The 13,800-nt window shown below is 55.0% G+C and overlaps 1 protein-coding gene across 1 annotated transcript in view; it reads left to right on the top strand.

Moving 5' to 3' along the window:
* The window catches only part of dnah2 (dynein axonemal heavy chain 2), a 121,087-nt gene that overhangs the window by 44,989 nt on the left and 62,298 nt on the right, over positions 1-13,800 (top strand). The window contains exons 27-34 of the mRNA XM_033016320.1: positions 739-821; positions 1,208-1,388; positions 2,398-2,536; positions 4,380-4,597; positions 6,783-6,881; positions 8,461-8,586; positions 11,607-11,717; positions 12,804-12,992. Of these exons, the coding sequence (XP_032872211.1) occupies positions 739-821; positions 1,208-1,388; positions 2,398-2,536; positions 4,380-4,597; positions 6,783-6,881; positions 8,461-8,586; positions 11,607-11,717; positions 12,804-12,992 (1,146 nt within the window). The remainder of the gene's footprint in view (positions 1-738; positions 822-1,207; positions 1,389-2,397; positions 2,537-4,379; positions 4,598-6,782; positions 6,882-8,460; positions 8,587-11,606; positions 11,718-12,803; positions 12,993-13,800) is intronic.

Here is a 13,800-nt window from a genome sequence, read left to right as displayed (position 1 = left end):
ACAAACTGAAAATTAATGCTGGAGTAACTCAGCGGGACAGGCAACAACAACTCTGGAGAGAAGGAATGGGTGACGTTTCAGATTGAAGTCAGGGGAGAGGGAGACACAGAGATAAGGAATGGCCGCATTTGGCCCCTATCCCTCCAAACCTGTCCTATCCATGTACCTGTCTAACTGTTTCTTAAACGTTGGGATAGTCCCAGCCTCAACTACCTCCTCTGGCAGCTTGTTCCACACACCCACCACCCTCTGTGTGGAAAAAGTTACCCCTCAGATTCCTATTACATTTTTTCCCCTTCACCTTGAACCTGTGTCCTCTGGTCCTCGATTCCCCTACTATGGGCAAGAGACTCTGTGCATCTCCCCACTTGATGTAATACACCTGGAAAAATAAGGTGATGTTATACACCTGCATAAGATCACCCCTCATCCTCCTGCGCCCCTCTGGTTGAATATTGTCCCCCACTTACAGCGAGACTGCACGTGCACCTGGTCAGGTAGCCAGGTACACCTGACTTTGTGCTGTGGTCTACCCACTCATCTCTCCCGTCACCCACTGCCCCCTTGATTGAAACGTTTCACGGGCAGAGACAACATCATTGCATGCGTTCAGGGAAAGGAGAGTGTAAACGGGAGCAGCATTGATACAACGACAGGCAGCGCTACTGAGCACTACAGCTGACTGTCATTCATGGACTTTAACCCTGGATTCAACTGATCTGCTTGTCTCCCCAACAGGCTCTGGAGGGAATAAAGAAAAGCTGGGAAGTTACAACTCTTGACCTCGTTTCGTACAAGGACAAAGGCCATCATAAGCTGAGGTGGGTCGTTGAAGCAACAATGTGCAATGAGCTTGGTTGCTAGCATGCCCACTGTGGATGCAGTTACCTGGAACCAGAGCCCTGTGTGTGGTTAGAAACATAGACAATAGGCGCAGGAGTAGAGGCCATTCGGCCCTTCGAGCCTGCACCGCCATTCAATATGATCATGGCTGATCATCCACAATCAGTACCCTGTTCCTGCTTTCTCCCCATATCCCCTGATTCCTTTGGACCTTAGAGCTAATCTAACTCTCTCTTGAAAACACTGCATCTCTAACCTAAACTAGGTTTAAGCTCCACAGGGACAAGATGGAGAAGGAGCTGTTTGTGTGTGTGTGTGTGTACAACTCTATTACTATCATTCTCTCATCTTTATTTGTGCGCAGAGGAACTGACGAGATCTTCCAGACGTTGGAGGAAAACCAGCTGACGCTGTCCACCATGAAGTCGTCTCCATACTTGAAGGCGTTTGACAAGCTGGTGGACTACTGGGAGCGGACTCTTTCTCTCATCCTGGAGGTGATAGAGATGACGCTGACTGTACAGAGGCAGTGGCTGTACCTGGAGGTAAATGATGAAGCTCCATCACACATGGCCAATGTGGTGGAGTCGCTGCCTTTCAGCGCTCACAGCGCCAGAGACCCGGGTTCCATCCCGACTACGGGTGCTGTCTGTTTCCCCAGTTATATAGAAGCATATAAAATTATAAAAGGACTGGACAAGCTAGATGCAGGAAAAATGTTCCCAATGTTGGGCGAGTCCAGAACCAGGGGCCACACACAGTCTTAGAATAAAGGGGAGGTCATTTAAGACTGAGGTTAGAAAAAACATTTTCACCCAGAGAGTTGTGCGAATTTGTGGAATTCCCTGCCACAGAGGGCAGTGGAGGCCAAGTCACTGGGTGGATTTAAGAGAGAGTTAGATAGAGCTCTAGGGGGCTAGTGGAGTCAAGGGATATGGGGAGAAGGCAGGCACGGGTTATTGATAGGGGGCGATCAGCCATGATCACAATGAATGGCGGTGCAGGCTTGAATGGCCGAATGGCCTCCTCCTGCATCTATTTTCTATGTTTCTATGTTTCTATGAGTTTGTACGTTCACACTGTGACCTGCGTGGGTTTTCTCCGAGATCTTCGGTTTCCTCCCACACTCCAAAGACGTACAGGTTTGAGGGTAAATTGGCTTGGTATTAATGGAAAAATTGTCCCTCGAGCAAGGGTTCCCAACCTGGGGTAAAGTTACCCCCAGAGGGTACATTTTGCCCCCCCAGGGGGCAAATATATTGATTGTGGATTTGTACATACTTTTTCTCTTTGACTGACTGTGTTTGGTTCTGGTATATCTGCTCATCATTAGTTGTTCATCAATAAGTGAAAGAACATTGTTATGTGCCGTTAAAGTTGCCCTAGAGTGTGTAGGATAGTGTTAATGTGCGGGGATCGCTGGTCGGCATGGACTCGGACTGTTTCCGCGCATGATGTTAAGTCCCCGTGCAATCAGGAGCGGAGGGGAGTTGGGTGCAAGGTTGGCTCTGGTGAATAACTCACCTCCCCCCCGGGGGGCTTTGTGTACTGCAGAACATCTTCCTTGGCGAGGACATCAGGAAGCAGCTTCCTCAGGAGTCGGCCGAGTTTGACAGCATCAACGACCAGTGGAAGGTGATAATGCATCGCCTGGTCCTCGAGCCCAATGCCCTGCGAGGGACCCATCATCCAGGTACGATCGGTCAGCTTAGGACAGGAGCAGCCCTGCCTGAGGGACAAACTGTCCATGCCGTAGCGTTGCTGCTTCGCTGGAGACCCGGGTTCCATCCCGGCTACAGAGTTTGTACCTTCTCCCCCCGTGTGTCTTCTCCGAGAGTTTCCCCCCTCACTCCAAAAACATACAGCTAGTAAGGTTCATTTGTTTGGTGTATGTTGTAAAAAATAAATTGTCCCTAGTGTGTGTAGGATAGTGTTAATGTGCGGGAATCACTGGTGGGTGGTGACGGTGGGCCAAAGGGCCTGTTTCAGCGCTGTATCTCAAATCTAAACTAAACCAAGGTGACCCATCTACGCTACTCCCTCCTGCCTATATTTGCCTGGTATCCCTTATCTACATACCTGTCCAAATATCTGTTAAATGCTGTTATAGTGCCTGCCTCAACCACCTCCCCAGGCAGCTCATTCCATACACCCACCATCTTCTGTGTGGAAAAGTTGCCCCTCAGGTTCACTATTAAATCATTCCCCCCTCACCTTAAACATGCCTTCTGGTTCTTGTTTCCCCTATGCTGGATTAAAGACTGTGCATTCACCCTATCTATTCTCCTCAAGATGTTGTACATCTCGATAAGATACCCCCTCATCCTCATGCCCTCCGAGGAGTAGAGGCTTGTCTTCAGTGCACTCTTAATCTCCAGTTTAGTATAGCAGGGTGATTAAAACTGAACAACAGTCACCAACATGTTGTACATCCCAACTTCTTTACCCAATTCCCTGTCTGATGAGGACCAATGTAGCTAAGGCCATCTCGACCACCCTATCTACCAGCACCGCCCCTTTCAGGCAAGTATGTACCTGTACTCCAAGACCCCTCTGTTGTAAAACACTCCCCAGAGCCCAGCTAGTCACTGTGAAGATCCTGCCCTGGTTTGACCTCACACTTAACTGCATTGAACGCTGCAAGCCATTCCTCAACTCACTTCAAGTGTCAAGAGAGTTTATTGTCATGTGTCCCTGTATAAGACAATGAAATTCTTGCTTTGCTTCAGCACAACAGAACATAGTCGGCATTGACTACAAAACCTATGTGTAAGAAAGAACTGCAGATGCTGGATAAAATCGAAGGTAGACACAAAATGCTGGAGAAACTCAGCGGATGAGGCAGCATCTATGGAGAGACGGAACATCACCCATTCCTTCTCTCCACAGATGCTGCCTCGTCTGCTGAGTTACTCCAGCATTTTGTGCCCACCCTCAACTCACTTAGTTTGGTTTAGTTTAGAGATACAGCATGGGAACAGGCCCTTCGGCCCACCGACTCTGTGCTGACCGGCGGGCTCCGCACACTAACACTATCCTACACACACTAGGGACAATTTACAATTTTACCAAAGCCAATTAACCTACAAACCTGCACCTTCTTTAGGGTTGTAGGAGTAAAACATCTTATTGAAACATATGCTTATTAAGGGTTTGGACACGCTAGAGGCAGGAAACATGTTCCCGATGTTGGGGGAGTCCAGAACCAGGGGCCACAGTTTAAGAATAAGGGGTCGGCCATTTAGAACAGAGACGAGGAAACACTTTTCTCACAGAGAGTGGTGAGTCTGTGGAATTCTCTGCCTCAGAGGGCGGTGGAGGCCGGTTCTCTGGATGCTTTAAAGAGAGAGCTAGATAGGGCTCTTAAAGATAGCGGAGTCAGGGGATATGGGGAGAAGGCAGGAACGGGGTACTGATTGGGGATGATCAGCCATGATCACATTGAATGGCGGTGCTAGCTCGAAGGGCTGAATGGCCTCTACTCCTGCACCGATTGTGTATTGAGTGAGAATGCAGGCTGCCCTTGTTTGCCTCAGGTCTCCTGGACTCCCTGAACGGAATGAACGGCAAGCTGGAGGAGATTGAGAAGTCGCTGGACATGTACCTGGAGACCAAGCGGCAGATATTCCCGCGCTTCTACTTCCTGTCCAACGACGACCTGCTGGAGATCCTGGGGCAGTCGCGCAACCCCCCAGCCGTGCAGCCCCACATGAAGAAATGCTTCGACAACATCAAGACCCTCAAGATGCAAAAGGTAGACTTGCCTGGGGGCCACCTCGGCTGTCTGGATATTCTGCCCACGTGTACGTTTGTGCATCTCCGCGCCATGACACGTCACCCATCCAAGCCCAAGCCCAAGTCCAGGTCCATCCGCTGACCATTCCCTCACCCCTGGGGCCAGCACTATCGCCATCATTCAACTGACCATTCATCCCCAGACCCAGCCCTGTCCCCACCCACTGACCATTCACCCCCAGACCCAGCCCTGTCCCCACCCACTGACCCAGCCCTGTCCCCACCCACTGACCATTCACCCCCAGACCCAGCCCTGTCCCCACCCACTGACCCAGCCCTGTCCCCACTCACTGACCCAGCCCTGTCCCCACCCACTGACCATTCACCCCCAGACCCAGCCCTGTCCCCACCCACTGACCATTCACCCCCAGACCCAGCCCTGTCCCCACCCACTGACCCAGCCCTGTCCCCACCCACTGACCATTCAGCCCCAGACCCAGCCCTGTCCCCACCCACTGACCCAGCCCTGTCCCCACCCACTGACCATTCACCCCCAGACCCAGCCCTGTCCCCACCCACTGACCATTCACCCCCAGACCCAGCCCTGTCCCCACCCACTGACCATTCACCCCCAGACCCAGCCCTGTCCCCACCCACTGACCATTCACCCCCAGACCTAGCCCTGTCCCCACCCACTGACCCAGCCCTGTCCCCACCCACTGACCATTCATCCCCAGACCCAGCCCTGTCCCCACCCACTGACCCAGCCCTGTCCCCACCCACTGACCCAGCCCTGTCCCCACCCACTGACCATTCACCCCCCAGACCCAGCCCTGTCCCCACCCACTGACCATTCACCCCCAGACCCAGCCCTGTCCCCACCCACTGACCCAGCCCTGTCCCCACCGACTGACCCAGCCCTGTCCCCACCCACTGACCCAGCCCTGTCCCCACCCACTGACCCAGCCCTGTCCCCACCCCCAGACCCAGCCCTGTCCCCACCCACTGACCTTTCACCCCCAGACCCAGCCCTGTCCCCACCCACTGACCCACCCCTGTCCCCACCCACTGACCCAGCCCTGTCCCCACCCCCAGACCTAGCCCTGTCCCCACCCACTGACCTTTCATCCCCAGACCCAGCCCTGTCCCCACCCACTGACCCAGCCCTGTCCCCACCCACTGACCCAGCCCTGTCCCCACCCACTGACCTTTCACCCCCAGACCCAGCCCTGTCCCCACCCACTGACCCAGCCCTGTCCCCACTCACTGACCATTCACCCCCAGACCCAGCCCTGTCCCCACCCACTGACCTTTCACCCCCAGACCCAGCCCTGTCCCCACCCACTGACCTTTCACCCCCAGATCCAGCCCTGTCCCCACCCACTGACCTTTCACCCCCAGACCCAGCCCTGTCCCCACCCACTGACCTTTCACCCCCAGACCCAGCCCTGTCCCCACCCACTGACCATTTACCCCCAGACCCAGCCCTGTCCCCACCCACTGACCATTCATCCCCAGACCTAGCCCTGTCCCCACCCACTGACCCAGCCCTGTCCCCACCCACTGACCATTCATCCCCAGACCTAGCCCTGTCCCCACCCACTGACCCAGCCCTATCCCCACCCACTGACCATTCACCCCCAGACCCAGCCCTGTCCCCACCCACTGACCCAGCCCTATCCCCACCCACTGACCATTCATCCACACTCACTCTCCCACACACATGCCCTCTTAACTTGGATTCACATTCACTCTGGACTGTTCACCGTCCTGCTCCCCCTGCACACACCCCCCCCCGCACATGCACCCCTCCCCCTGTTCCCTCTGGGTCTTCCGCTCCAACCCCTCCCGCCCCCTCCCCTCCCACTGCCCCCCTCTCCCGCTCCATCTCCCCCTCCCCTCCCCCCCCTCCCCTCCCCTCCCCCCCCCCCTCCCTGCACCCCTTACTCCCCGCACCCCCCACCCGGTTTGCACCCCTCATACCCACACTCCCTCTCACTCACCCTCTTTCACTCGTGCCTTGCCACTTCAGCCCCCCTGACCCCCTCCCTCCCACGTTCACCTCACCCCCCCACTGTGAGGCAGGTAGTGGGGGAGGGAGCAGGTAGTGGGGGAGGGAGCAGGTAGTGGGGGAGGGAGAGAGGCTGTGCTGGATTCCCACCGCCGCGCTGCCATCCACCCCCTGCCCCCATCTGTATTTCCAGGTGGGAGTGACCAACAAGATGGAAGCGGCGGGAATGTTCTCCGCTGATGGCGAGTACGTGGAGTTCAAACATCCCACCTTGCTGGAGGGCCCAGTGGAGGTAGGGAGATATCGAAGGGCCGAGTGGCCTACTCCTGCACTTGGGTGGAGGGGCCTTCAGTGAGAGACAGGGGTGTGTGTGTGTGTGTGGAGGGGGTGGTCAGTGAGAGGCGGGGGGGGGAGGGTGTGTGTGGAGGGGGTGGTCAGTGAGAGGCGGGGGGGGGGGGGGTGTGTGTGGAGGGGGTGGTCAGTGAGAGGCGGGGGGGGGGGGGGGGTGTGTGGAGGGGGTGGTCAGTGAGAGGCGGGGGGGGGGGTGTGTGGAGGGGGTGGTCAGTGAGAGGCGGGGGGGGGGGGGGTGTGTGGAGGGGGTGGTCAGTGAGAGGCGGGGGGGGGAGGGTGTGTGTGGAGGGGGTGGTCAGTGAGAGGCGGGGGTGGGGTGTGTGTGGAGGGGGTGGTCAGTGAGAGGCGGGGGGGGGAGGGTGTGTGTGGAGGGGGTGGTCAGTGAGAGGCGGGGGTGGGGTGTGTGTGGAGGGGGTGGTCAGTGAGAGGCGGGGGGGGGAGGGTGTGTGTGGAGGGGGTGGTCAGTGAGAGGCGGGGGTGGGGTGTGTGTGGAGGGGGTGGTCAGTGAGAGGCGGGGGGGGGAGGGTGTGTGTGGAGGGGGTGGTCAGTGAGAGGCGGGGGTGGGGTGTGTGTGGAGGGGGTGGTCAGTGAGAGGCGGGGGGGGGAGGGTGTGTGTGGAGGGGGTGGTCAGTGAGAGGCGGGGGTGGGGTGTGTGTGGAGGGGGTGGTCAGTGAGAGGCGGGGGGGGGAGGGTGTGTGTGGAGGGGGTGGTCAGTGAGAGGCGGGGGTGTGTGTGTGTATGTGGAGGGGGTGGTCAGTGAGAGGCGGGGGGGGGGAGGGTGTGTGTGTGTGGAGGGGCAAGGGGCAGTCAGTGAGAGACGGGGGGGGGTGTGTGTGTGTGGAGGGGGCTGTCGGTGAGGGGCGGAGGTGTGGGTGGGGTACATGCAGTACCTACCTCCATGGCCAGCACCCACATGTAGAGGGACCTGGTGGCCCACAATGTCCGGCTGCAAGTCTGGTTGTGTGCAGTACCTTCCCTGTCTGAACCAGGCCCATTCTTAGTCACGTGTGTGGCCCAAAATAATCCTTTCTCATTCTGGAAGCATCACAGCTATATTGTTTTGTATGGTTCATATATTTTATTTTCGAAATGTTTATATGTCAGGCTGCCAATGTTTGTTTCGGGTCAGGGGCCACGTGTGTGACGTTTTTTGTCCACGACTTGCCAAACTGTTGTGGATTTGTAAAAAGCTAGAATGTTTACACGCATTATAGTTCCCTGGGTGGGAAAATAGCAGCGAATGAGATTAATCTCTGACAAGAAATGGTTTTACCTGTCACACTATGTGGCGACAGGCTGGTCACGTGTGTGAATTGTCGGTTCACTTCCCAGAGAATGGCCCAATATTGTCTTTGTCAAAGTTAGTCGGCTGTTTTAATGAGGGTGGGCTCACCTGCAAAAAAAGGAGTCCCCTTGGTCAAGGATCAAACACTCAACATTGCTGGAATTGAGTTTACTACCGAAGGTGCATTGAGGTGCGCCCCGCTCCCTGTTGCTGCAATGTGTTCTTGTCCTCCCAGGCTTGGCTCTGCGACGTGGAACGCACCATGCGATTCACTCTCAAGGACCTGCTCAAGGAGGCCCGGATGTCCCTGAAGAAAATGATGACAAGGCGGGACAAGTGGGTGAAGGAGTGGCCCGGCCAGGTGAGTGGTCACAGCCAGGTGAGTGGCCCGGCCAGGTGAGTGGTCACAGCCAGGTGAGTGGCGAGCTCACAGGCTCACACCAGCCCCCGTCATGTAGAGTGGGACAGGCCAACTTGCCCACACCGGACAATATACACCGCTCACCTGTTCCTTCTCTCCAGAGATGCTGTCTCACCCGCTGGGTTAATCCAGCTTTGTGTGTCCATCTGAAGCCCTTACAGACTAAAGAAGGGTCCCGAACCAAAACATCGGCTGTTCATTTCACTCCACAGATACTGCCTGTCCCGCTGAGTTCCTCCAGCATAGACCAGGCACATAAATACAATACAATACAATTTATTGTCATTTGAGCCTCAGTGAGACTCAAACGAAATTCTGTTTCCACAGCCATACAAACAAAGACAATGTCCTACAGACATACACACAATTAAGTTCACACCAACATCCATCACAGTGAACCCACTGTGATGGAAGGCAAAGTCTTTTCTCTCCCCTGCTCTCAATCTCTCTCCCGATGTCCAAGCCCCAGGCGGGCGATGATAAGTCCCACGGCCATTTTAGGCCGTGCCGGGCGATTTACGGCTCCGCTCCCAGTCTAAAAGTCACAAAGTTGGAGCCCCCGGCGGGCGCTGGAATGTCCCACGGCCATGAAGCCGCGCCGGGCGATGTACGTCCCCACTCCGGGTCGTTCCAACCCCGCGACACGGGCTGGAGAAGTCGCGTTGCGGGAGCTCCGGGAAGCGGTCTCTCTCTCCCCCCGGACCCGCGAGCTCCCGATGTCCCAGTCCACCGGACCTGCGGCTGCGTTGCTGGAGCCTCCGAGCCCCTGGAGTCGAGTCGCAGCAGCGAGTCACCACCGCTCCCCACGCTCCGAGGCCGGCCAGCCCCACGATGGTGAGTAGTCCGCAGTCTCCGCAGTCTCCCGAGCCCCCGGGTCGTTCAGGTTGGAGGCCGCTCCACGGTGCTAGGCCCCAACAACAACGGAGACCCGACAGGGAAAAGGTCGGGTCTCCCGGACAGGGAAGAGATTTTAAACGGTTTCCCCCCCCCCGCCCCCCACATATACACATTTAAAACCAGTATTAAAAAACACCAACACTACATTTAACTAGACACAAAATTTAAAAAAGACAGACAGGCTGTAGGGGCAACGGGTGAGTCGTGCCGCCGAATAAAGCATGGAAACTGGCCAACTTGCCCACAGCGGACAATATGTGGGATAAAGAACTCTTGAATGTTTGGGCATCGCAGAGAGAAGCAGTTCGTACAACCTTGGATGTCCCCAGAGAAAGGTGACAATTACTGTGTTGCCTGATCGACCTCACTTGAAACAGCAGGGACATTAACTGCAGATCCCAAGTTGCCAAGAGAGACTCAAAAAGCTGGAGTAACTCAGCGGGACGGGCAGCATCTCTGGAGAGAAGGATCGGGTGACGTTTCGGGTTAAGTTGGCAAGTTGCACATGGACAGCTAATCTATTTGTTTCAGGCCTCGAGCGACCTGACATAGCGACCACACCTCTCAGAGAAACTAACGGGGTGGGAGATTGCAACCTTCACGTGGTCTGTCCACCCAGATTCGACGAATGCAATCAACCTGGCGTGCACAATCAAATAGGATCAAATAGAACAAGTTGTCCGACAACTTTAGGCTGTGCACTCCGTACGCAAGAAGAAGAAGAAGAGTAATGCCCCTGTCCCACTTAGGAAACCTGAACGGAAACCTCTGGAGACTTTGCCCCCCACCCAAGGTTTCCGTGCGGTTCCCGGAGGTTGCAGGTGGTTGCCGGAGGTTGCAGGTAGTGGAAGCAGGTAGGGAAACTGACAAAAACCTCCGGGAACCGCACGGAAACCTTGGGTGGGGCTCAAAGTCTCCAGAGGTTTCCGTTCAGGTTTCCTAAGTGGGACAGGGGCATAAGGAACCTCTATCCCAGTGGTTCTTAACCTTTTTGGCACCAGTAGGCGCATAACAGGACGACAGATGGCACAATGGGCTAAGTGTTCGGCTGGCAACCTGAAGGTGGCCGGTTCGAATCCTGCTTGGAGTGTGTACTGTCGTTGTGTCCTTGGGCAAGACACTTCACCTACCTTTGCCTGGGACTAGAGACGGAAATTAGCTACTGATTGGTTACAATCTCGCATATTTACATGCAAATGTTCATTAATATGCACTGTCCCTATAAACAAAACATTATTATTATTATTATACGCGAACAAAACACTGTATGTGGCCCAACAAACATGGGCCCAACAAATTGATATGTTGCAACCGCAAGAAATGCAACACCTGTCCCTTTACCTCCCCTCTCGACTCCATTCAAGGACCCAAGCAGTCGTTCCAGGTGCGACAGAGGTTCACCTGTATCTCCTCCAACCTCATCTACTGCATCCGCTGCTCTAGGTGTCAGCTGATCTACATCGGGGAGACCAAGCGGAGGTTGGGCGATCGTTTCGCCGAACACCTCCGCTCGGTCCGCAAGAACCTAACTGACCTCCCGGTGGCTCAGCACTTCAACTCCCCCTCCCATTCCCCATCCGACCACTCTGTCCTGGGTCTCCTCCATGGCCAGAGTGAGCAACACCGGAAATTGGAGTCTGGGGAGTCTGCATCCTGCGGGCATGAACATTGAATTCTCCCAATTTTCTTAGCCTTTGCTGCCTCCTCCCCTTCTTTAGCCCTTGGGCTGTCTCCTCCCATCCCCCCTGCCCTCGGGTTCTCCTCCTCCTCCCTTTTTCCTTCCTTCTCCCCCCCACCCTCCATCAGTCTGAAGAAGGGTTTCGGCCCGAAACGTTGCCTATTTCCTTTGCTCCATAGATGCTGCTGCACCCGCTGAGTTTCTCCAGCATTTTTGTCTACCTTCCAAAATGATATGTTATTTGTGTCCCCTTCATGACCCCCGGCAAAGGCCCATATGACCCCCAGGTTAACAACCACTGCTCTCCCCCCATCCTTGAAGCTGTCCTCTAACGTTGCCGGCCCAACAACCCGCCCGCCCGCCCACTCTTGTCTTTTTGCCCCAGATGCTGATCACCTCCAGCCAGATCCAATGGACAACAGACGTCACCAAGGCGCTGGTGACGGCCAAAGATCTCGAGGACAGAAAACCCCTGCGAGTTATTAAAAGGAAGCAGGTGAGTGGGCCTCGGCGTGTGTCTGCGGGGTTTACAGTGGCTACAGTAGAAGATGAAAGCACAAATCTTGTGGGGAAAAGCTGTTTCAGATCAGTCCGGTTTCAGTGACGAAACGTTGCCTATTTCCTTTGGGTTTCGGCCCGAAACGTTGCCTATTTCCTTTGGGTTTCGGCCCAAAACTTTTGTCTATCAGTGAAAAGCTTTTGTTGCGTGCCAACCAGTCGGCGGAAATCTTCTATCTTCCAACAATAACCACAAATTGCTGGAGTAACTCAGCGGGTCAGGCAGCATATCACGTCGTCCTCACAGTTACACCTTTACACCGACGGTCCTTCACACTAACTCCCTGACCTTGAGAGGTAATCTCCCCTCACTCACCCCCCCCCCCCCCACCCCCCCAGCTTGGCTGTAGCCGTCTCTCTCCGTCTCCTCCAGCGGAGATAATTGCCTGCGTTCCCGCGATCTTCTCTCCCGACACTGGATCGGTCTTCCCCGTCAATCTGGACTGGGTGCATAAGGGGGTTAGTGTCACCACGGTAGCGGAGGGGGCAGGAGAGAGAAGGGGGCAGGAGAGGGAGGGACAGGAGAGGGAAACATAGAAACACAGATAATAGGTGCAGGAGTAGAGGCCATTCGGCCCTTTGAGCCTGCACCGCCATTCAATATGATCATGGCTGATCATCCAACTCAGTATCCCATCCCTGCCTTCTCTCCATACCCCCTGATCCCCTTTAGCCACAAGGGCCACATCTAACTCCCTCTTAAATATAGCCAATGAACTGGCCTCAACTACCTTCTGTGGCAGAGAATTCCACAGATTCACCACTCTCTGTAAAAAATGATTTTCTCATCTCGGTCCTAAAAGATTTCCCTCTTATCCTTAAACTGTGACCCCTTGTTCTGGAAGGGAGGGGGGGCATGGAGGGAGGGGGCAGGAGAGGGAGGGAGGGGGACAGTAGAGGGAGGGGGACAGTAGAGGGAGGGGGACAGGAGAGTGAGGGAAGCATGAGAAAGCCCTGTTAGGATAGGAATGGATGGAGGGTGAGTGTGTTGGGGTAAACACTTGCTTGCCGTTGGTGCGTCTAGGTCAGCATGTTACACAAGTACTCGGAGGCCATCCGAGGGAACATGACCAAGATCATGCGGCTGAAGGTGGTGGCGCTGGTGACGGTGGAGGTCCACGCTCGTGATGTCATCGACCGCCTCTACAGGATTAATTGCATGGATGTGACGGCCTTCGACTGGCTGAGCCAGCTCCGCCTATACTGGGACAAGGTACAGTATATCTGTGTTCTGTCTGTACCCAGTATGCACATTCTCTTGGTGGCCGTGTGGGTTCTCCCCGCGTGCTCTGGTTTCCTCCCACACTCCAAATACGTACAGGTTTGTAGGTTGAATGTGTAGGAAGGAACTACAGATGCTGGAAGATAGACACAAAACGGGTGACGTTTCGGTTCGAGACCCATCTTCAGACTGAAGAAGAGTCTCGACCCGAAACGTCATCCATCCTTCTCTCCAGAGATGCTGCATGTCAATAGACAATAGACAATAGGTGCAGGAGTAGAGGCCATTCGGCCCTTCGAGCCTGCACCGCCATTCAATGTGATCATGGCTGATCATCCCCAATCAGTACCCCGTTCCTGCCTTCGCCCCCATACCCCCTGACTCCGCTATCTTTAAGAGCCCTATCTAGCTCTCTCTTGAAAGCATCCAGAGAACCTGCCTCCACCGCCCTCTGAGGCAGAGAATTCCACAGACTCACCACTCTCTGTGTGAAAAAGTGTTTCCTCGTCTCCGTTCTAAATGGCTTACCCCTTATTCTTAAACTGTGTGTGTGGCCCCTGGTTCTGGACTCCCCCAACATCGGGAACATGTTTCCTGCCTCTAGCGTGTCCAAGCCCTTAACAATCTTATATGTTTCAATGAGATACCCTCTCATCCTTCTAAACTCCAGAGTGTACAAGCCCACAGCCGCTCCATTCTCTCAGCATATGACAGTCCCGGGAATTAACCTTGTAAACCTACGCTGCACTCCCTCAATAGCAAGAATGCCCTCAATAGCAAGAATGCCCTCAATAGCAAG

The sequence above is a fragment of the Amblyraja radiata genome, unplaced genomic scaffold (genome assembly GCF_010909765.2).
Source record: "Amblyraja radiata isolate CabotCenter1 unplaced genomic scaffold, sAmbRad1.1.pri S43, whole genome shotgun sequence".
NCBI classification, from domain to species: domain Eukaryota; kingdom Metazoa; phylum Chordata; class Chondrichthyes; order Rajiformes; family Rajidae; genus Amblyraja; species Amblyraja radiata.
This window is presented reverse-complemented; position numbering and strand designations above follow the sequence as displayed.